General features: G+C 42.2%; 1 protein-coding gene across 5 annotated transcripts in view; it reads right to left on the bottom strand.

The window, feature by feature from the left end:
• Nucleotides 1-23,367, bottom strand: part of znf423 (zinc finger protein 423) — a 146,827-nt gene that overhangs the window by 78,009 nt on the left and 45,451 nt on the right. For all 5 annotated transcript variants that reach the window (XM_088996639.1, XM_088996641.1, XM_088996640.1 and 2 more), the window contains exon 4: nt 935-1,112. In XM_088996639.1, the coding sequence (XP_088852765.1) occupies nt 935-1,112 (178 nt within the window). The remainder of the gene's footprint in view (nt 1-934; nt 1,113-23,367) is intronic.

Here is a 23,367-nt window from a genome sequence, read left to right as displayed (position 1 = left end):
TCTGTGATGTCAGTGCTCTCGTCAATTGCCACGGAAAATGCAATAAATCCTCTCTGCTCTAGTATTCCTCGTCGGGCTAATATTGGCAAAAGCTTGTCGCTTCTCGGAACATACAAGTTCAGCCGCCTTCATCATCGTTTAATGCAGTCACCGTCAAAATGTCGAAATACGGCTTCGATGCTAATACTATTTCGCTAGCAATTAGGTAGCTGGCTTTTACCGCTGCTTCATTGACTTCTCGGCTCCGGATGAAAGTTGACTGCTGTTTCCTCAGACCCGCCAGCAATTCGTTAATCTTTTCTCTTTTCAGTTGTCCTTGCAACCCGTCATATCTTTCGCTGTGATGAGTCTCGTAGTGGCGTCAAATATTATATTCCTTCAATACCGAAACTTGTTGCAAACACACCAAGCACAAAGGTTTTGCGTGCATCTCTGTATATAAATAGGACGTGGTCAATTTTTCAAAAATTCTACATTCCTTATCTACTTTTCTCCGTTAGGATAACGACATTTTGGCTAATGAGGGTGTAGCGGAGAGGCAGAGACTTAAGTATTAACAACGTCGTAACAAGCAGTAGATGGCGCATTGACACCGTCTGCTGTTTTGAGTCTGCCTCAGTGATGCGGCGTGTCTTCTAATCTGATGGAACGAGTGTGCCCCTTAGAGGATAAGCCATGAATTGCAGCGAATTAAAAATATCAATTCCATGTCTTTTATGCATTTTTCCACTTCCAAATTATCCTGCGGGCCTGATTGAACCTCCTTGGGGGCCTGTTCCGGCCCGCGGGCCGTATGTTTGACACCCCTTCTTTAAACCTTTGAATTGACCTTTTGAAATACAATTTAAAAACTAATAATTTAATGAGCATTCAGCATAAAGATTATTAACTATTTGTTTTATCAACGAGGAGTAAAACATGTCACAAACACTACCTGAAGGACTTGTCGCAGAACTGACACGGGTATGGCAGACCAGCACCGCCTTCCTCCTCACCGCCGGTGGCCATGCCGAGGTCGCAACAGCCATCGGGCAGCTGCGAAGGCGACGCCACATCTTTGCTGGAGGGTGATGAGGGCATCCAGGACAGCCCGGCTGGGTCATCGTCACCATCTGGTTTGATTTAAAAAAAGGGTGGGGGTGTAGATTGAGTTGTTTTAAAAGGCACCGCTAAATGGGAAAAAGTACATAGCCACGGGACCCCCCCTCCAAAAAATAAAAAAAATGCAATTAGAGCACAGGCAGCGAGAGGAAAAGAGGAAGCATTAGAATGATTAATAAGAAGTTACATCTTTCTTGGAAGGCAAGAGGCAGCCTGTGGGAGTTCTCAAATGAGAGAGAGGCTATAAACAAAAAAATAAATAAATAAACACATTACACACGCCTGCAAACACAGAAGGCAAATGAGGGTGGCAGAGATAAAAAGAAAGAAACCCAAGAAAGACACATACTCCAACAGAAGCAGCAACATCTAAATAGAAGGCTCCAAGAGCTATGTATCCCCGGGGGGCCAGAAATAAGGACAGGGTGTATTTTCTCTCCCTTCGTCCTCCCTCTGCAGCCATCCCTCATTCCATCTCTCCCCTCCCATCCCCCAGGACCCGAGATCCTCCTCATCATATTTTCATTAGGGCCTTGGCAGATTGAAACGTCTGAATAGTGATTAGGGCATATGCGGGGCTGAGAAAGGCTGCTTTACTCACTCGCCATATCTCCAATACATGCAAGAATTGTTCATTTTTTTGAGCATGCTAGATGTTAGATCTTGTGCAGTCCAGCACAGGGGTGACAACAAGGACATGGCTTTTGGAACAGACACTTGAGGAAAAGGTTTGACACAACAAAGAAGGTTACTGAATCATGTTCGCTTATTCTATTCGCTTTGGCGTGCTGTGCAAAGCGGCACAGTGAGGCTCTTGAACATTTGCAAAAAATGGATTGAGCAGACATTTTCTTTTCTTTTACCTGATTGCTATCAACAGGCAAAGAAGGAAAATAAAGGAACGAGAGGTGATGAAGAGAAGTCAGAGCAATATTACTGCAATGCGAATACGAGGTAACATTGGTGGCGACATGTTGTTTTTTCGGATAGCTTTGCAATTGAATCGTCTCATCTCAACCAGTTACAATCTTACTTGCTTATGTGTGTGTGTGTGTGTGTGTGTGTGTGTGTGTGTGTGTGTGTGTGTGTGTGTGTGTGTGTGTGTGTGTGTGTGTGTGTGTGTGTGTGTGTGTGTGTGTGTGTGTGTGTGTGTGTGTGGTCTACTGTGCATCGTGTTACAGAGAAAGCCTGAAAACAAATTCCTGTGATGAATCGATTGCCAGGAAAATGTAGGCACAGCGACCAGCAAATAGAACTCTGCAAGGGGCACAGGTTGAAAAACAAACTTCAAAACCATGAATTTAATGAGGAAAAAAAAGAATGAAGGAAAAAAAAATAGAAAATACGAGCTACAAATCAAATGGAGACAATTAGACGTTGTGGCTCTTCACAATACGGTGCATTCGTTTTGTTTCATCATGATGTCCAAGTCAGATTGGCAATACAAAACTAATCCCATGTCATGACCTGAGGTGCAGTGGTTAGGGTTTGTGTCCATGAAATTATTTATGAATCCAATCAGGGATACAAGAAACAACACTGGCAAAATCCAAGTTATAAATACAGTGATACCTCGGCCTACGAACGCTTTAGCTAATGAACATTTCGCCTTACGCACATTAAATTCGCTAATCTTGGCATACAAAGTAAAGACCCCACCACAGGCTAGCATTCAGCCGAAGAGGACACAAAACAAAATTACAGTCGAGCAGAAGAAAGACATCATTGAGAAACACAAACGAGGTGTGCGTTTGTGTGACTTAGCGTCCCAGTACCAGTATGCTAAGTCGACCATTGCTTGCTACGTGTGGCTAAAGGTGTTTTTGTGTTGTCTAAGCAAAGGTCTCAGGCAATAGAAGAGGTTGAAAAACTTGTTGATTTGGATTAACAAAAAGCAGCTAGTAGGGGGGCAGTGTGTGAGGGTATTATTGCAGAGAAAGCACAGCAACTTCACTCGAATATCATTAAGAGGCAACTACATCAACTACCATCACAAAGATAAATAAAATGACTTTATTATGCAGTAGTTTATTTCTTTAATTACAATACAATAGCAGATTTATTAATCATACAATAAGGTATATTTTGTGTAGTTTTAAGGCTTGTATAGAAGAAAATTATGTTTAATGGGGACCTGGAAACGGATTATTCTTATTTTTAATGCATTACTATTTGAAAATAATGTGTGGAAGACACACTTTTCGCCTTGCACATACTTTTTGGGAACCAATTAAGTTTGTAAATTGAGGTATCACTGTACACACATTTTTTTTTGTTGGCGTGTACATACAAATGTGGAATAAAGAAAACAAAATGTCAAAGCCTACAAAAGTTTTTTTTCTGCTTTTGATTTCAGCACAAGTGGGTGAAATTAAATTGGAAAGGGAGACACAGAAGACTGGATCCTCACTTTTATGGTCATTTCCCTCCATCTTGGTGTGTTGGTGTCTGACGGCACGGCGGAAGAGCAAAGCAGATGGAGCGAGTTAACTCATTTTATGGCAGTTCAAAGTGTGAGTCGGTGTGGATGTATGTTTGTGAGCAGGAGGAAGAAAGACAACAAGAAGAAGAGGGACTGAACAGAAACGGATCCGGTCAGAGCATGAGAGAGAAATCACTTTTTGAAGGGTGGCGGTGGAGGGGGGTGTCCGGGAAGAATGGGTGGGGAGATTAGCGTCATTAAAGAGCCCTAATCCTCTGAGTAGCGTGGCTGGCGCTAAAATGGAGGATCACATGCCTTTTTAACGGCGTCTTTGTCAGTCGGCCACAAGGGGACCTGCCAAGACAGGGCCGAATAGTAAACTGGAAGGAATTGGGAGATGGGGAGGAAAGCAGAGGAGGGGGGGCATTTTCAGAGAAATGTTAAATTATTGAAGAAACCACAAGAGGAGGGACATTAAGAGCGGATGGATGTTGCGCCTTTCTTTTGGGGGGTGGAGGGAATCACTTTGGGAGGAAAAGTAGAAAATGTAGTTTCAAAAGTAGAGCAGAGGCGACTCTTTACAACCCCCCTACCCTCTACTTTTCTATTCTATTCTTATTAAACCAACAAGGGAGGCAAAGTGGAGGACCACGGGCCCCCAAGTGTTGTCTTCCCGGTTTATCTCTCACTCCACAGTCTCCTTGCATGTTATCCCTTCCTCTGTACGCAGCGCTCCCAGTGCTTTTCAGTCTTCATCCCTCTGACTTTCTTCGTCTGTCAGCTTTCATGTTCTAACCCACAACAGCCCATCCATCCATCCAACACTGTCCCCAGCTTATGTTGGGTCTCACCCCTGTCTCAACTGAGGGATGGTGGGTACAGCAACATGTTCATGACAGTAACTTCACCAATCATTGAAGCAACCATTATTCTTGACTTCATTAAATGATATTGGCAGTCATTAGATTAGCCTTTTTTAGTCTCACAGTGGAGAAATTTACAGTTCACAGCAGCAAAGAAATGAAAGGAAGAGTAAAGGAAAAGAAGACATAGAAAAACAATACAGGAGCTGCTGTCAAGGCAGCCACGATCGTGGCGCCATCTTGAAGTCAAAAACAAAACAAAAAAAAAAACAAATAATGTGACACAACACAAAGGACACAGACAATCATTAAATCCAAAACATTTTCTGCACCCTCTTTGTGACATGAAGCAGTTTTAGATGAAAGAGGAGAGGATCAAAGCGTCCTTTTCGCCGGGGGATCAGGGACATCATGGTGGAATGTGCACGTCTACGACACGCTAAATGTTGAAAGCAAACATGAAGCTGTAGCATCCACTGACGAAAAGAGATTGTCTCATATCTCCTATCCCACTCAAATCCGCTTCAATTCCAAGTCGCGACAGTTCCACATACGCATCGGCGCTCTGCACTGACGTTTCTCATTTTAAAAAAAATGAATTCACACGTAGTTTAAACCACATATTGCAAGGCAACACAGTTACATATATCAAATATGCTTTTTATAATATATTTTTATACTTTGCACTCTGTACAGTTCTTTTTATAAAACTTTTTGTGCTGTTGTACATTTCAGTCCATTGCCATTTTTTGTGCATAGAATACTTTGTTTTTATCTTTTTGCTTGTTGATTCTTACACAGCAAATGATGAAATGAATTTGAAATCAACGTCAACGGGGTCAACGGGGTTTGCTCAACGCAGAGTTTTACTTCTTAGATCAGCCTCTGCATTTCTTATTTCCCGATTTGCTGCTCCCATCTTACTATTTGTCCATTTCACTCTACTCCACCTTTGCCCATGGGGACCTTACTGCCTGCCCTACACTCGGTGCAACCGTCTCACCCTCTACTTTCCACTGCTCCCACGGCCCCCCTGGGAATGCCCCATGCGGCTGTAGCGTGAGTGCACGCAGCCTGAGACTCACCGTAGGGAACAGACAACTCTGTAGCCCGCAAAACACTCATGATTGCCTACTTGAAAAAAAGACAAAAAAATGAACGAATGAATGAAAAAAAAATTGCGATGGACAAGAAAAAATCATTTGTGACTTCCAGCATAGCGACTGCTAGGGAGGGGGTCAACATACTAGATGTGATTAGGGTTAAATAACTAGAGAACAGAAAAGAAAGCTCTATCTGTGTCTGTGATTATCATGTGAGTTGGCATGGCAACTGATAAGCCTCGCCACGGCTTTTTGGTTGCTATGAATCATGAGAATTGCACAGCAGGAAAGTATATTTGACCAGTCAGATTGGTTGGTTGAAACTACCTGTTGCGGAGTCTGATGAAGCTGTTAAAAAAAGTGGCAGGCAACTTTCATTCCCCTGAATACAAGAATACTGATTCATTTCTCTGTGCTTATTTGAATTATTATTATTATTTTACTCTGAGAGATTTCGGTTTTCTGGACAGAGTTGCATCCACACAATTTTTGTACATAGAACAAATGCGTCAGTTTTTCACATATGGCGATATGCAAACGTAGTTGATACTTGTGGAAGGATGGGGTGGGGAGTGAGGGTGCATCGACCTCTGCTGTCATTCCTGCATTCACATGGGATGCAGTCCATTGGGATAACTGCACATTACGTATATAGTCAAGAGCACAGTCCAAAAGGATAAAGCAGTCTGTCCATGTCTTGAGCCCTTGATGATACAAACAAATGGATAAACACACACACACACACACACACACACACACACACACACACACACACACACACACACACACACACACACACACACACACACACACACACACACAAATACGCCACATACAGACAGTAGTCACCTTATGCCCTGGGAAAGGGTCCGGCTGCTTTTGGACGCTTTTGGACGCCAACTGCTCCATATGGACAGTGTGTGTCTGTCTGTTTGTGGCAGTGTGTTTGAGGGCAGAAGGTTAGGAGGAGGGCTGATAGTCCACGATGTGCAAAACTGCACAATGTCATATACACAGATATATACACGCACACACGGACACGCACAAACACACTCACACACACACAGATACACACATTACATTACATGTCAAAATACAGCGTATCCCCCTGATGACAAAACATAGGGGATCACTCAAAGAAATGAACAACAGCTAAAATGCATCACTACTAAATATGTTTCATTCTAAAATAAGCCATGAGAACATAAAAAAATCCTCTCCAGTCACAAAAATACAGAATTTTCCATCATCACATCTGTGCTCTTTTAATGTAGCTTTTGTATGCCACTTAAAAGTTATAATAATAATAATAATAATAATAATAATAATAATAATAATAATAATAATAATAATAATAATAATAATATTTAATTTACAAGTGCCTTTCAAAGCACCCAAGGACACTTTACAGTTATGCGACAAGAAATCATTGTGATCATACAAGATGGCAACCATCAATGTATGGGTATTTAAATACTGGTGCTGGTTAAGTTCCAAATGTGTCAGCTAACAATTTTGAAGAGCACCGCGTGAAGCAGTTCTACTTGTCAACAAGGTTTTGTTATTGTTATTAACGTTACGCTTAAAAATCCAAGCAAATCTGAAACTTTGTCTGCAAAGTATGAAAGCAGCACACTTGACTTTTCATGTTGAAGGCATTTCACCTTGAATCCAAAACAATTCCGATTTTGTGGTGTGGCGCCTCGCTTTTAATGCTGAGAGGGTGCATTCTTATTCTCCAAACACTCCCCACCTAAGAATTAGAAGTGAGGAAACCATTTGGATTGGAAGGTGAAATGTCTTTATGAATAAATATTAACTCAATGATCAAAATAACCCAACACATTCACTGCCAGACAATGTGCAAAAATGTGTCCACTCTTGTGCCAGGGTTTTTGACATTTTCACTTGAATTTCAGGCCCCACAGCATATTGAATTTTAGGAATACATAAACATTCGAGACAGCGCTAGAGTTAATTCCCAAATTATATGGGTCGGGATTGATTTGAGCTTGAAATAAGGGCAGCTGTCCAAATTACAATGCAATACACACATTGGTTTATATAGTGCTTGACCAACAGCCGAAGCTGGAACAAAGCGCTAACAGGGGAAAAAAAGGAAATGCTGCCCCCTTGTGGAAGGGAAAAAACATTACCAGAGGCCATGACCACCGCTTTATTGGCACCCAAGCATGAAAAAAAAACCGCAAACACATTCGAGAATGGCACTCTACATCATATTTACAATTCCCAAATAAATTTGGGAATGGCAGTAAATGAGTTAAAAGTGACTCGATTCAAACCATGATTCAGATGATTGAGAATCAACAGATATATTGGAAGCTGAGAGACATGACAGTTTTTCTTCCACTTGTCATCAAATTCTTACTCACTAACCCTGAGGGCTAACGAATGGCCTCCGCCTCTGTCCCACTTTCCGGCCATCCTCTCTGCTGTTTGTTCACTTAGAAATGAGAACCAGCTGCCAGGCAAAGCGTCAGATAAACATCACCACCATCCCAATGCACATACATATTAACACCATTGTATATTACCACAAACACGCACAATGGTATGGTCAGACGGTGTGCAACCATGGCTAGCGGCTATATCATCTATTTATAAGAATGAGGTTTGATGGACTTACAGACTACTCGCTAAACTAGAAACACGTTCAGCCTAGTCATGAACTCGCATGCATAAAACATATAAAGAAGCCCTCGGATGTTCACACAAGGACTCGTGAGGTTACAATAATGCACACATTGATAAATAATACCAACTGGGTTATTTTTGAAGTGCTACCTTGTTCATAGTAATGGATCATTAGCATTTAGCTGGAGCATCCTATAGATCCGTGAGTATGTTTGTAAGTATATACGCAATATCTAAAGTTGTGTAATTGGACCCGACTGATATTGCAATTTATCCACCGTATTACAACGACGCAAACACACTAGTCCTTCCTCATTAACCTACGTATAAGTGGGACCTATAAATAAGTGATGCAGGCAGCTGGAGCTTACATTTCAAAACACAAACATGCAGTTACACACATATGGGCGCAGGTAAACAAACACCTTCATTTTGGCTGCATGAATAGGCCAAACACACAACAGGATCCATCCAGACAGGACATTTACTGAAGCTCCTCTCCACCAAAAATCTGACGCAATGCAGAAACATAAAGTCCCATGATGAGGGTGATGAGAATATAAAATGAGGGGAATAAGAGGCGGTAAGGCAATGAGGCTGCGGAAACCTGGGGGAGTATACTAGAGGGGGGTCTTGTGCTCAGGGGAACCCAGAGAGCAAGCTGCAGGAGGCGGGTACCTCCTGCCTGCCATTTCTCTTACCTCCCTTCCCTTCTGGAGGAGAGGATCCTGGACAGCCCCCTAGTCACAACGCGTAAAGCCCCCATGAGTGGAATACGTGCAAGCACACACACATACACACAAGAGATGATCCCGGGGGAGATGAGAAGCAGAGCAGAACACCTGGACCTGCCATTAGTGGCACATTCGGGGATTAGGGGCACAGACGGCAAGAGAGAATGCACAGTGGGAGAGGCGCTTGTACACTCTCTGCAGAAAATAATAAATAATAAACATTCACATACATATGCAATCCTAATGCACATATTGCAGTGTCTCACAACATTTTCAAGTGTAGACCAGCAGTTTTATAAATGAACATACTGTACGTGTAGTTGTAGTTTGATGTGCTTCTAACTTTTTGCCTACCGTGTACTAACAGAAATATTATAAAAACGTATCAATATGTTTCAGCGTAGTTCCACAACACTCCCAATTCAAATCGGCTGCGGGCGGTGTATGTTTATATCCAGAAGAAAAAAAAACACACAGTCAGGATTAACTTATTTTGCTTTTATGCCACCTGGATGTAGAGTGGAATAATTACCGATGCAATAAAACCATTCGCTCCCCCCAAGAGAGTCCATATTACCAGCTGAAGGGTCAAGGACGGCCACATTGATTAAAAAAGAGAAAAAGGGAAATTAGATGAAGGCTGCACAATGAAGGAAAGGAAAATCGGGGAAGGATAAAAATGAAACAACAAATGATACAAAGCAAAAGACAGTGAGTAGAAATGTGATCAGTATGACTGTATAATTCCAGAAGGACACAAATAGCCAAATTACAGAGATCACGGGTTTAGGAAATGCACCATGTCTCTTCACACTAAAATGAGAAAGTGAATCATTTTAAACAGTGTTGCTTTAATATTAAGAACATCTCGACCAAGTCACAAACACGTATCACACGCACACAGGTGCACGCCGACACACGCACGACTGCAAGCTCCTGCTACGGTAGTACTAGTGCTATACGTTTGCTGCTTTGATCCTCTCCTCTTTCACCTAGAACTGCTTCGTGCAATAAAGATGGTGCAGAAAGTGTTTATGAGTGACTGTCTGAGTCTTTTGTGTTGTGTCACATTGTTTGTTATTAGTTTTTTTTTTTTTTGTTTTTATGACTTGAAGATGGCACCACGAGAGTGGCTGTCTTAACAGCAGCTCCTGTATTTGTTTTTCTACTTCTTCCATTCATCTTATTTTCCTAACTTTTGCTGGTCTTTTTTTCTCCACTGAGACTAATAAAGGCTAATCCAATCCAATCTAAAAGCCTTTTTAACCGATAAGGAGGCAAACATATGCCTTCAATGCAGCATAGGAAGGGAATAATTCCCAAGTATCAAGTCCAACGTGATGGGACGAAGATGTTTCAAAACAACTGGCCAGGAAAAAAAGCCCCCCCGGTGGGCTCATTGACTCCCACAAAGACCAGTGCTCAGACATACACACAGGGAGGGAGGGAGGGAAGGACAGAAACTAAAGTGGTGTGTGTGTGTGCGTGTGTGTGTGTGTGTGTGTGTGTGTGTGTGTGTGTGTGTGTGTGTGTGTGTGTGTGTGTGTGTGTGTGTGTGTGTGTGTGTGTGTGCGTGTTTGTGCGTGTAAGCAAAGGGGGTAAGTGGGTGTGGTGAGCTGGTGACATGAAACAGATCAAAGTGGGGTGAGGTCAAGAGGGCAGAGAGGGAGAAGAAGGCTATAGGGGGCCCCATTACTACAAGCTCCGTCTGCAAGTTGTATTACATGTTTGTAGTAGAATTAGAAATAACCCCCCCCCCGATTCCCCGCCCCAAGAAAATTTATCAGATGTGTCCACCAAGGGAAAAGGTACAATTTAAGAAATGTGAAAAGGAAGTGTGAAGTCAAAGTCAAAGTAAAAGTCAGCTTTATTGTCAAATATGCTAATATGCATGACATACAGCACATATGAAATTACTGTCCTCTCGGACCCAGCATGCAAGAAAACGCACATTGAGGGATGGGCTTGTTTAGGTGCATTTCACAGAGACCGCACGGACACGATGGAGTCGACTGGATCTGCAACCAAGTGGAGCAGATCGACGCAGACCATTGACAGCTTGGGCAGTGCGATAGAAACGCGTACTGCTTGGCATCCAAACAATTGAACAGCATCATATTGACTTCTGACACAAGCATACAGAAACACAGTTGTTGACAGTTTGAAACGCTTTTGACCCATGCACCAAAATTGATAATGCGGAACCTGATAAACTGATAAACTGTCCACTGTCGTAACCACTGCCCATGAAAGGGTTAAGAATGTTCACAAATGAACTCATTCACTGCCATTCACTACTTTATTCTAAAATTGAAAATATGACATAGAACGTCATTCCCAAATGTGTTCATTTTTTCATGCTTGGGTGCCGATAAAGCGCTAGCCATGGCCTCTGGCAATCTTTTTTTCTTTTCCACAAGGTGTGAGCATTTCCCTTTTTTTCATGTTCGCGCTTTGTTCCAGCTTCAGCTGTTGTTAAAGCGCTATATAAACCACTATGTATTGCATTGTATTTCAGACAGCCATCTTCATTTCAACCTCATATAACTCCAGATCCATATAATTTAGGAATTAACTGCTTTTTTCTCATGAAACAAGAGAGTTAGGCCTGATCTAAAAGAAAGAGAGAAACAAGAGAGAGAAAGAGAGAGAAACAAGGCAGGGGTGTCAAAGTCATTTTTTTCCGCGGGCCACATTGTAGTTGCAGTTCCCTCTCTGGGGCCGTTATGAATTTGGAGAAGCCATTAGAAGCCATTAGAAGCCATTAGAAGGTTTCATCCACTCCTCACAACAAATTGATAAATGACTAGTTTTCAAATTTGAAGTAAAAAATAAAAATAAAAAATGCGGGAGGAAACTGGAGTACCTGAATATTTTACTCTCGGACCAAATATAGTTTTTTAAGAGTAAAACGTACACTACAAATATCATTTGTGCTTAAAATCTGTACAATTCCAGGAGAATTTCTCTTCGGGTTGGTTTGCAACAGGATTTGAGAATGAAAATGTTGATGCGTAACAAAATTTAGAACAGTATGACAGCCACTGTCGCAGAATTTGTATTAACCAAACCAAACGTGTCAAGTGTGAACACTCCCCAAGTCTTTCGATCTGTCACTTGTGAGCTGCTGCAGCACTCCAAGTAAGCTCCTGTTTGTCTCCGCTCTGTGACAGAGCAAGCGAAAAGCACACGCATGCCCTAAAATTAATTTAGACGGTGGAAATTAATTTAAAAGCATAGCCTCTGGAGTTTTATTATGTACTAATGTTTGAACCGTTAACTTGAATTGCACGACTAAAACATGAATAATTAAGCACCGATGGGGCTATTATTATTTCAGGAAAGACAATCACATTAACGGATGTATGGGTCTTTGAATGTGTGGGTTAGTAAGGTAGGCAGAAGGGACATTAGAAAAACATGGTGCACGATGCGGTGAATGCGGGGGTGGATTGTATTGTGAAAGTGTTTCTACCATTGTGACATTTAGAACGTTTTTCTTTTTCTAACAGACTCTGACATGCTACCAAAATCAAAAAGGCAGCTACGCGCTTAATTGTAGTACATGGGTATTGAGATGTGAAAAGTGCCCATTACACTCGCACCATTATGTCACAATTATTGTTACACCTGCAGGAAATGAGTCGGTGCCCATTTGGCAGTTAGCGGATCGTTTAGCTGTCTATGACCTTTTAGATCAGGCCTAGTTTGCAACCTCTGTTGTAGTTTATCCTAGAGGTGTTTGCTTGGGCTGATATTGGGTTCTTACACACCAAAATCAATCCAAAATGTTTCGAATAGCTTCCTTGTGCCATGGGTAACAAAACAAAAACAAAAACAAGAAGACCTTGCCCAAATTGTTCATACAACTGTGGAAGCATAGCATTCAAGAAGGTCCAAAATTAATCGATGAAGGAGATGTCATGAAGTCTGTGTAAGCTCTCAGTCGTACAGGAGTGGTCCATCAATGAAAAGGTTTCTTCAGCCGTCATCTGTATTTCTGATGGAGAATAATAATTTATCATGTTTAAAAGTGCCGTGCTTTGCTAACCAACTAAACAATGGGCCCACAGTCAAAGCGCAGATGGCCACAGTAAATCTGAGTGCAACAGACACGGCAAGGTGAACTGTCGTCTCCATCAAGATTCTAGAAGGTCCGGCCTTGCACAGAATTTAGGGCTTTAGATACTCCTTTTTCACCAAAGTTATTTACGGCTTAAACATCCTGCACAAGCACCAGATTACAAACTTATCAGTTCTTGGAAAAGACAACCAATTAAAATGTCTTATGTTTTACTGCTTGCAGCTGTTGGTGCTCAGAACGCCCAGAGGCGTGGCATTATAATCAAGAAAACTATGTTTACTAATATATCACTGTAATTTGCATATACTCTCAATAAATAGCTTGGCAGAGGGGCGCACAATTCAGATGTATGTCATCTGATGACTGCGTCTCCTGCCGGCAGTGGGGACAATCTTTCTGGTTCTGAGTCTCTGTCCACGGTGTCTGTCTGTCATATCTCTGACATTTTTGGGGGCTCGTCCGGGATGGCAACGCGTCTCCTACGGTGAGCGGTCTACGGCGACTGTCAAGAACGGGTGCACCGGCAAGGCCAACAAGATTTCGAGAGGACCTCCTTTTCTTGGGGGCAGAAGCCAGGCCTGCTCGCCGGGTGGGACGCAAACGCCATCCCAACGAACCTGGGCGGGCTCGGGACCGGAAGGATCGTCTCCAAAAATTGAGGTCAGTCTGATAAACGATAGTACAAGCCTATTTGTTTAGGTCTTGGAAGATTTTGGATAGTACAAGCCTATTTGTTTGGGTCTTGGAAGATAGAGAACGTTCTAAAGGGGCAGTGCGCCATGGAAAAGTACGTACAGAAAGTCAGTCGGATACTGATTTAAGGAAAATGAGAACGTTCTAAAGGGCCATTGCGCCATGGAAAAAACCGTACGGAAAGTCAGTCGGATACTGATTTTAGGACAAGCCTATTTGTTTGGGTCTTGAAGATTGGATAGTACAGCCTTTTGAAGGTCTGGAAGAATGAAAATCCTCGAAAAAAAATAAGTTAGTTCATGTGGTAGTGAGAGTGCTGAACTGAGCTTAGTTTTTGGGTACACAAGGACTGATCATCCTTGTGGTTGTGTGACTGTGTCTGTGTGCCTGTGTGAGTCAATGTGTGAGCATGCGGGTCTGTGTGTCAAGCTTGCGAGCTTGACTATGTCGCGGGGTTGTTTCGGGCGTGACCGCATCTGAGTGTGATTGGAATTGCGATAACGTGTCGTAATTCATATAATATACAGTGGGATTCAAACAGCAGACTTTTGTGGATGCAGTATGCAAGTTCTCCTCACCCTTTTGGGGGTTGAAGAAGGAGAAACCACAAATGTAAATTTGAATTGCTGTCCTACTGAACGAACCCAGTTATAGAGTCCCCCCTATGCGGTGAAGAACTGGACCAAATTCATAGAAGCAATAAAAAAAAAAGAGAGAGAGAAGGGGGATGTGGCGAAAATTTGAACGCTAATAATTCGCTCTGCTTCGATAGTATTAATGAAAATTTTATTTGGCGCCGGAACCTAAATATTTTATTTCGAAAAAACACGCCGGAATGAGATTGCGATTTCATGTAAATTACAGTGAAGTCGAGGCACTAAGCGAAAGTCTTCCCGTTTTTTGGAAACGAGTTAAATCAAATTAGTTGCCAGTCTGCCTCGATGAAGAAGAATTTGTAGAAAAAAACAATTGGTTGATATTGACGTTGAACGATCGACACTGTTTGTTCAAGTAAATTATTTACGAGACCGGAAAAAAAGATGGAAGACCAGACAAGAAAAAGGGGGGAAAAGCATTCCCGATGCGTGTTTCGGCCAGCAGATCTCAGGCAGTATTTAGGGGCGCCCCGAATGTATAAAAAGTTGACAACACACTTGTTTCTGCTTTGGACGGACGAAGTGTTGGAATGTGGTCAGTCCTACTCGGACATTCGAAATCAAACTGCCTTCGATCTGAGGTGCTGAAATAAGGTTGATGAATTAATGCTCGTCGATGGCAAACACCAAATCGATAATGCGATATAATTATGCCTATAAAAAGAGAGTAACTTTACTCTGAAGGAGATGTTGGCGGAACTAAAACGTTATTAAAATATAAAGTTTGGGCAAAAAGAAAATTTAGCATATTATGGCCGTATGGAGAAGTGTCCGAAGGCAAGAAAACTGCCAAAATTATTTTGAAACGGACACGGACCGCATTTTCGCACAGAGAGAAATGCGAGTTGGGTCCAAAAAAGTCCCAAAGTATTTGGTTTCAGACTTCAGAGGGTAACGTGAGTTAGAATTTTACATTTTACATCAGGAAAGAGAGAGAGAAAATCATATTAGTGATGGATGGCATTCTATTGGAATACGTGTTGTATGGAATTGTGATTGATATTGATACATTTAGAAGGATTATGATGGTTCGAGAAAATGTGCTCTAAAATGAAGTAAACAATACGATGAATAATTAGAAATTATTTTGGGGTATGCGGGAAGGCATGTTATTTTGCTGGTTTAATCTGGAATGTTTTGTGTACTGTTGATTTTTGACTGCCTCGCTTGGGCAGCTAATATAGCAAAAAGACAAGGTCTATAATTCATCATTGCCTCAGTGGGAAGAAATGTGAGGACGGTATGCTTTGGTAGAGTGAAAGTTTAAAAACAATGATGTTTTGAGGTTTGAATTAACTTGTTGCATTTTTCCCCTTTCAATCACAGGGGATAGAGAGAAGCGGTGTTGACCACTTTTTCCGCATACGTTTTGTTTTGAGGCAGTTATGAGATAGCATTTGTTCTCGAGTGGTGGTTACTGATGGTTCTGGAAAAAAAAGGTGAGCTGTGTCGACGATATAATACGTGCGTACATCTAGACTGGGCGGAATTAGATTAGAAATAAGGAGTTGATGGGTTAAACCTGTAGGCAAGAATACCTGAGCTCACCAAAAATGTGATATAAGGTTTAGCACAATTGTTAACACTGTTGTGAGGGTTGAGGATATTGATTGGATTAAGAAAAGAAGAATTTACACGGCGTTTGTTAACAAAATACTCTACTCAATGTGTGAGGGGCTCCTCATGCAGTCATAAATCACAAGAAGGGGAGGATAACAAACATTCAAGCGCGACAAGCTGTTCACCAAAAATTGACCAAATTGAAAGTGCACAAATTGAAAAAGAAGATAAAAATGTTTTAAGAGGTGACAAGATATGTTCAACCCGATATTAAACATACAAGTATTCAGATGAGAAAACTAAGATGCCGTAGTTATTTCCTTCACATTAAATCAGGAAGTTGTCTTTTATGGCAAAAGAGCAAGATTTGGTTTGGATGGCACTACCTGACAAATTCATTTTTGAATGTTATTTTATGTGCAGCGATCCCGAATCAAGGCCGAGAAGGTGACTGTGGGAATGTCCAGGCTACAAATCGACTTGTCACATTTTTGAGAAGACAAGATAGGAACGTCTTTGGTTGCGCCGCACACATTCAGGGAATTTGCGGGAAGCTACGCTCCTCTAATTAAGAAAAAACTAACAAACAAAAAATCTGACCGAATGTAAATTAATGTGTCCAGGTTCCAGCACGGCTGGCCCATCCCTCTAGCTCCACTTCGAAATTATGGCCGGCTGGCCGCAAAGGCTTGACCAAGACGGCATGGCTGTGGGGCGGTAGGATGAGTGCCTGAGGGCGTGTGCGAGGAAATCTCTGAAATCAAGCTGGCTGTTCAAATTGTGGTGACGTGAAAGAAATGGACTCTGAATGCACAGCCACTTGCATCCACCCGTTCAGACAAGCTCCATGATGTCCACAGCACTGTCAAGCCGCAAAGCCAAGACATCCCACCTGCTCCCTGGGATAGAAACTGAACTCCAAATGCTTGCTGCTGGCCTCAAAGAAATGAACTTGAGAAAGCTGAAACACATTTGCTGCTACCCGTTCAGCGATCAAGCCACAAAGCCAAGAGACATCCCACCTGCTCCCTGGGATGGAAACTCAACTGAAAGTGCTTGCTGCTGGCATCACAGACCTGAACCTCAGAAAGCTGAAGCATGATTTGCTGCAGAAAAGGACTCTGAATGAACAATGTCTCACAATGCAACTCCACTGCAACCACTGAACTCCTGCAACAGTACTGGCTTTGATCCCTTGATTTCCTCCACATGACCCGACCGACCTCATGATAATCACCCCACTTCACAATGCCTTTGACACATTCGAAAACGACATTGATCCCTATTCTAATTTCCAAAGGTGTGTGGAGGATGTGGCAGCTGTGTGGACCTATCAGGAAGCTCATTAGTTGGTAATGTTAATTGTTAGAAATGCCTCGTGAGCTGTGTCTCAATAGTTAGAAAAACTGTTTTTCGCAAACGTTTTGGGAAGAAATTGTTAGTTTAAATCAAATTTTCCAGAAGTGAAATTTTGACTGACAATTTCAGACATTATACGTTTATACGTGGACATTTCCCATTCACTTATCTTGGTGTGAAGATGGGATTTTTCTCGCTGCATGATAGGAGATTTTGTTGCTTGGAAGCCACTCTGTGGCCAATTTGACCTTTCTTTATTTTACGATCCCAAACGGAAAGAAAAATTCCAATTTGCATGGTTTTTGGGGGTTTACACGATACCCTCATGCAAACTGACTAATTGGAGGTGCTTGATTTTGGTAGTTTTGTTAAAATGCCTCAACTTCTGCTCTTTTTCAGAAAGGAGTGGGGGGAGAGATCGACAACATTTTGACCGACACCAGCATGCAATTGAACCCAATCGAACAAATATATCCAGCATGCGTCAGATGTGCGGCAGCATTCGGCAAATGGTTTCAAAGAGAAAAAAAAAATGGCCACATTGTTTTTGTTAGGATGATCCCGATTGTCACAGTGGCTACTTTGTTCGAAATTTTTACAGTCAGCGAAGCAACATGAAATAAGAAAAAAAAGGAAAAGATGGTTTATATGCCACACCAAGTGACTCGTAGATTAATGATGATAATATTAATAAATGTAATTTGAAAGCGCTTTTTATTGCACTCATAGATGCTTCACAAGAGCTAAAAATGCTAAATTAAATGTACGCCTGAAGACAAGCATACTTAATTGATTCCAAAATCGATCTAAAAGGAAGCATGAGTAACGAGATTAAAACATGAAAAAAAGCATTATGGAACAATTTAGTTTTTGAGGTTGCGTCCCATGGGCGGGGGCGGCTATCTATCTGAAGGCTGGATGCCCCCCAGTTCTGAGTCTGGCTGCGGGGATGTCAAGAAGATTTGTGTTAGAGGATTGGGGGCTGCGGGACAGAGTGTTTTGGTGGGGGTCAGGAAAGATCAGATGAGGCCTTGATTGTGGGAGTATTTATGGTGGTGTGTGCAGCAGTGTGTGGAAACAGAGCGGAGACTAGAAAACTTTTTTTAAAGTAGAAGAATGCGGTTTTGGTAATTTGGGTGTTAAGTGAAATGGTAGAAAGAGAGGTGCTCATCAATATGAACTCTAAAGTTGCAACAGTTAGAGGGGGGATTGGGTGCAGTTGTCGATGATATTCAAGTAGGATGAACAGTTGTTGATGTTGTGTATGAATTGTTTCCTGATTAGAATATTAGGAGGAGACGGGTTAGCCAAAGAGATGGTAAGGGTTTTTGAAGGTGCTAGAGAAAGCAGTTGATGGGAGATCAACTCCTATGCCGATGTAGTTAGAGATTTTTAATGTTTAAGGGGAAAGATAGTTTTTGTTTGTTTTGTTTTTTCCACGTTAACCACCTTCTTGCAGACCGTTTGGGTGAATTCCTGAGTAGGGGGACTGCAGACGGAGTGGCCAGAGACGGAAGGTTTGTATCAACGGTTGGAGACTCCAGACGGGGGAAATGGGGTTCATCAGAAAACCACGGTAAGATCTAAATACAATACAGTGACTAGAATCTAGGAATTATATGGTGGTGACCTGGAGAGATATTTTAAATGGTTTGAGGCTGTGCCAATTGCGCTACTCAGGCTCGAGGGTCACCGTAAATTCTGCCAGGGGTTCCACGCCTTTTGAGGTGGAACGTGGCCGAGAGCTCCCGGCTCCATGTAAATGCATGGACCCAGGCGCTCCTCAAAGAATCGTTCATTGAGGAGACATACGCTCATTTTGTGTTCTCGTCCATTATTTTCAGGAGCAGACTGGACCATGATATACCAGGCTGCTACCACAGACGCGTCGAGGCTGGTGACGGAAGGGGCCACCAGATGACCAGAGGGACCAGTCACGCAGCCTATCTAGGGGTGTGGAGTCAAGCGATGTGGAACTCGTATCTCACGGCCTTTGGACGGAGGGACCGATCTGGATTTTCCCTGCATGCTAAGATCGGATTGCATGCTGACGTACATTTTATCCCAATATCGTTGTTCTTTTCCCAAGAGAAAAAAAGGGGCGGGATGAAATGAGAGATGTTCCCAAATTTGTTTTTAATGAAAAAGAAAAATATGTTTTTTAGGTATATTGGTTATTATCTGGTGTCTTCAAATTAAGTTGAACTGTTTCCAAATGCCCACCGTGATTTTGAAACTGTCATCAATGAGCAATTTGTTGAACAGTAATTTAAAATGACACTCCAGTCATATAATCAGACTAATGAAAATGCAACTTTGAAATATATGATTAAGAGGTGGGACTGGGGGGTATATATATACATACATGCTTCCCATTGATTGTTAGGCTATTGCGGGGAATGTCTTCTGTCTTGTATTTTACCTATATACATATATCCCAATAGTATAGACACATATATGCCATTATATTTACTATTTTGTTTTTTTCCACATTTTTTCACACTCCACGATCACTGTCAAGATAATGTTTGCTATCACTTTTAAAAATGATTAAGAGGTGGGAATGATGGAGAATAATAATTTATCATGTTTAAAAGTGCCGTGCTTTGCTAACCAACTAAACAATGGGCCCACAGTCAAAGCGCAGATGGCCACAGTAAATCTGAGTGCAACAGAACTCAACATAACTCAACAGAACTGTATAGTGCCACTTAGGAGTTTTTTTGACAACGATACTAGTGCAGCGTGTTCTACCGGAAACAAATTCCTTGTGTGTCCTACATACTTGGCAATAAAGATGATTCTGATTCTGATTCTGATTCTGATTCTGAACAGACACGGCAAGGTGAACTGTCGTCTCCATCAAGATTCTAGAAGGTCCGGCCTTGCACAGAATTTAGGGCTTTAGATACTCCTTTTTCACCAAACTTATTTACGGCTTAAACATCCTGCACAAGCGCCAGATTACAAACTTATCAGTTCTTGGAAAAGACAACCAATTAAAATGTCTTATGTTTTACTGCTTGCAGCTGTTGGTGCTCAGAACGCCCAGAGGCGTGGCATTATAATCAAGAAAACTATGTTTACTAATATATCACTGTAATTTGCATATACTCTCAATAAATAGCTTGGCAGAGGGGCGCACAATTCAGACGTATGTCATCTGATGACTGCGTCTCCTGCCGGCAGTGGGGACAATCTTTCTGGTTCTGAGTCTCTGTCCACGGTGTCTGTCTGTCATATCTCTGACAATTTCTTTGGCTTCAAAGAAGTAAAGATGATGGCTGAACAAACCTTTTCATCGAGATGTCATGAACTTGAAATTCGGGCGTGTCTCAATACTAATGAAATTGATTTCATAAGTACAGCCCTGTCAGTCATTCCTCACGTTGATTACTTGTATTTGTATTTTTTAGCCTGGCTCCTGTGTCCTTGCTCCAGTGGGACACACGAGTGTGAGTGCTAAACTATTAGTCATCTCTTCATGTCTCTAATATGATCCCCCCCTTATATTCCGAACCCCCCCAACCCCCCCCCCTTTATCAGTCAAAAAGCAGTCAGCCCCCGCACCCCTTCTGCAGCTGTCACTGCAGCCCTCAGTACAAACAGTATTCTCAGAGGACAAACTCCCCAACACACAGGACAAATACCCACGTCTACTCAAAATGGACAACAAACAGACGCATATATTTATGCCCAAGACCGAAGCCTTCTTTACTCACATTCACACACAATTTTATCTGCTTATTCGCAGACTGCATGTTTTGGCAGCTGAAAACTGGGGGAAATAACCATTTAACTTCTCACGTCAAGCCCCCAAAAGTCTGCAATCCACTCAGCACACCCCCATTACAATGGACAAAAGCTTTGAATAGAATCGAGGTGGTTACAGTGTCATGTCGAACCAGAAAGCCGCAATCGATGGACGAAGTTGGAAGATTGATGCAGACACGTGGAGCATGCTGAGGTGACAAAGAGAAGATGCAAACGTGTGCTCAGCAGCGCATTGCTATTCTCGATCGGGACAGCTAGACCACAGAGGAACGAGGGGAAAAAAACTCTGACAAAGGAAGCGCAAAGTGAAAGAATGTCTTTGTCTTTAAATTAGATGTCATGTTTCTGCATGGATGAGAGTGATCCCACGAATCGATCATCATCAATCAACTTTCCCTTTCATCACAGTCATTGTTTGTGTTTATTTTGTTGTTTATTTGAAAGGCCCCATCTCATTGCGTTCCCCAGCCGCTATGCCTGACTTATTTAGCAGTGTGTTTTCAATCATATTTGAGAAATGAAGAGCTGTTTGGTTAATATTTCAAAACATCTCACTTGCACCATGGCGAGCGAGACAGAGACAGAGAGAGAGCAAGGAATGGAAGAAGAGGGAGGGATTATCTTATTGCTAAAACCTAATTCAAGTTCCTGTATGTGGAAAACATGTAGTACATAACACACAGTCTCTCTCTCTTTCCAGCCAATAGACACAGTGACAATAACCCTAAAAAAAGAAATTGACAAAGAGACATGACACTGTAACCACCTCAAGTAGTGATGGACCATCGACGGGGAACTATAAAATATGTCCACAATGCTTTGCAGGTGGGGTTCAGACAATAACTATCATATTTTCTGGTGTATAAGGCACAGCGGAGTAGAAGGTGCACTCCCAATTAATGGTGTTTTTTCAAAGTGTTTCCATATTTAAGGCGCACCGGACTATAAGGCACACCTTTAATGAATGAAAAAAAAAGTTTTCCAAATAAAAGGCACGTACGCACTACTTCTTCGACAGGGGGAAAATGGAGTCAGTGGCTGCTGACAGTTGTGAGACTTGTTGTGGCTCAATATTATTTCACATATAAGACATATCTGCATATAAGGCGCAGGGTCTTCTTTTGAAGAAAATTAAGGCTTTTGGGTGCGCCTTATACACCGGAAAATATGGTACTTCCTATCAAATGAACTAATTTTGCAATTAGACAATGGCATCAACAAGGCGGCATGGTGGGCGACAGGTTAGCACGCCCACCTAATAGTGCAGAGGTGTGGGGTTCAATTCTGGCTCTGGTCTTCCTATGTGGAGATTGCATGTTCTCCCTGCACCTGTGTGGGTGTTTTCCAGTCTTCCTTCCATATTCCAAAAACATGCATGCCAGGTGAATGTAACACTAAGTTTAATTATTTTTTTATTTTATTTTCCACAAAAAACAGAAACTTTGTTGAACAGCATGTGTGTTAACCACAGATCTCTCACATTCATACAAAATAAACATGTATATTTTATCGCCCTTCTCACTCACACGTGGGTACTTTTACATCTGGGCAATTACAGTATAGGCATAGTAACACACTTTGCGGTGCCCTTGCACTGAGACTCCCCACAGCGCAGTGAATTCCAATCGGGCATTTAGTGGGACAACTATTTCAGGGGACAAAAGACAGGGGGAGAAGTGAAGAGAGTGGAAGAGAGGGCGGGAGTAAACAGAGAGGATGGAAACAAAAGATCCTGGTAGCACCCAAGGGAGAGGGCCCAAAGCAGCTGACATCAGTGTGCATGTGTGTTCTGCATGAGGGTGGGGAGGGAATGAGAGTAGGAGGTTGGCAGAGTTGGTCTTGGTGCCCCAGGGAGCTCTTGAGACAGGAAGAAAACAGTGCTGAGCAGGACTCCCAGCCCCCACATAACCAGGTGCCCAGACAGAAAGCCTGGCAGATACATCTCATTCACCGAGACTTGACCGTAGCTTGACAACATGGTTCATTATTTAACACTACATAACAAGGAAGCGTCGTGATTGAACCTTCTAGACTGTAAACACATCCTGCCTGATCACATCACAGTACCATTGCATCATTTCCACTCTGTTCAATTTACTCTCTTGATCGTCCCCCTATTTTGCGACTTCCCGCTCTCGGTCGCTTCTCCCCTGAGTTGTGATTTTATCTGACATTTGGCTGGACAAAGGCGAGTCACACCTGAGCGCTGGGTTATAATTATTATAGGCTGTCTCCCTGTGGTACACTGGCCTTTGCCACAACTGTCTGTGACTGAAACTGTGCATGTGCATGAATGCAGAGACACCTGGGGATAGCAACCTTAGCATGCACTAGCCTTTATAGTGAATTCAATGAGCTTCATG

The sequence above is a fragment of the Hippocampus bargibanti genome, linkage group LG05, assembly GCF_051943395.1.
Source record: "Hippocampus bargibanti isolate YZ-2025 linkage group LG05, ASM5194339v1, whole genome shotgun sequence".
NCBI lineage: Eukaryota > Metazoa > Chordata > Actinopteri > Syngnathiformes > Syngnathidae > Hippocampus > Hippocampus bargibanti.
Note: the sequence above shows the minus strand (reverse complement) of the source record. Positions and strands in the feature narration are given on the sequence as shown.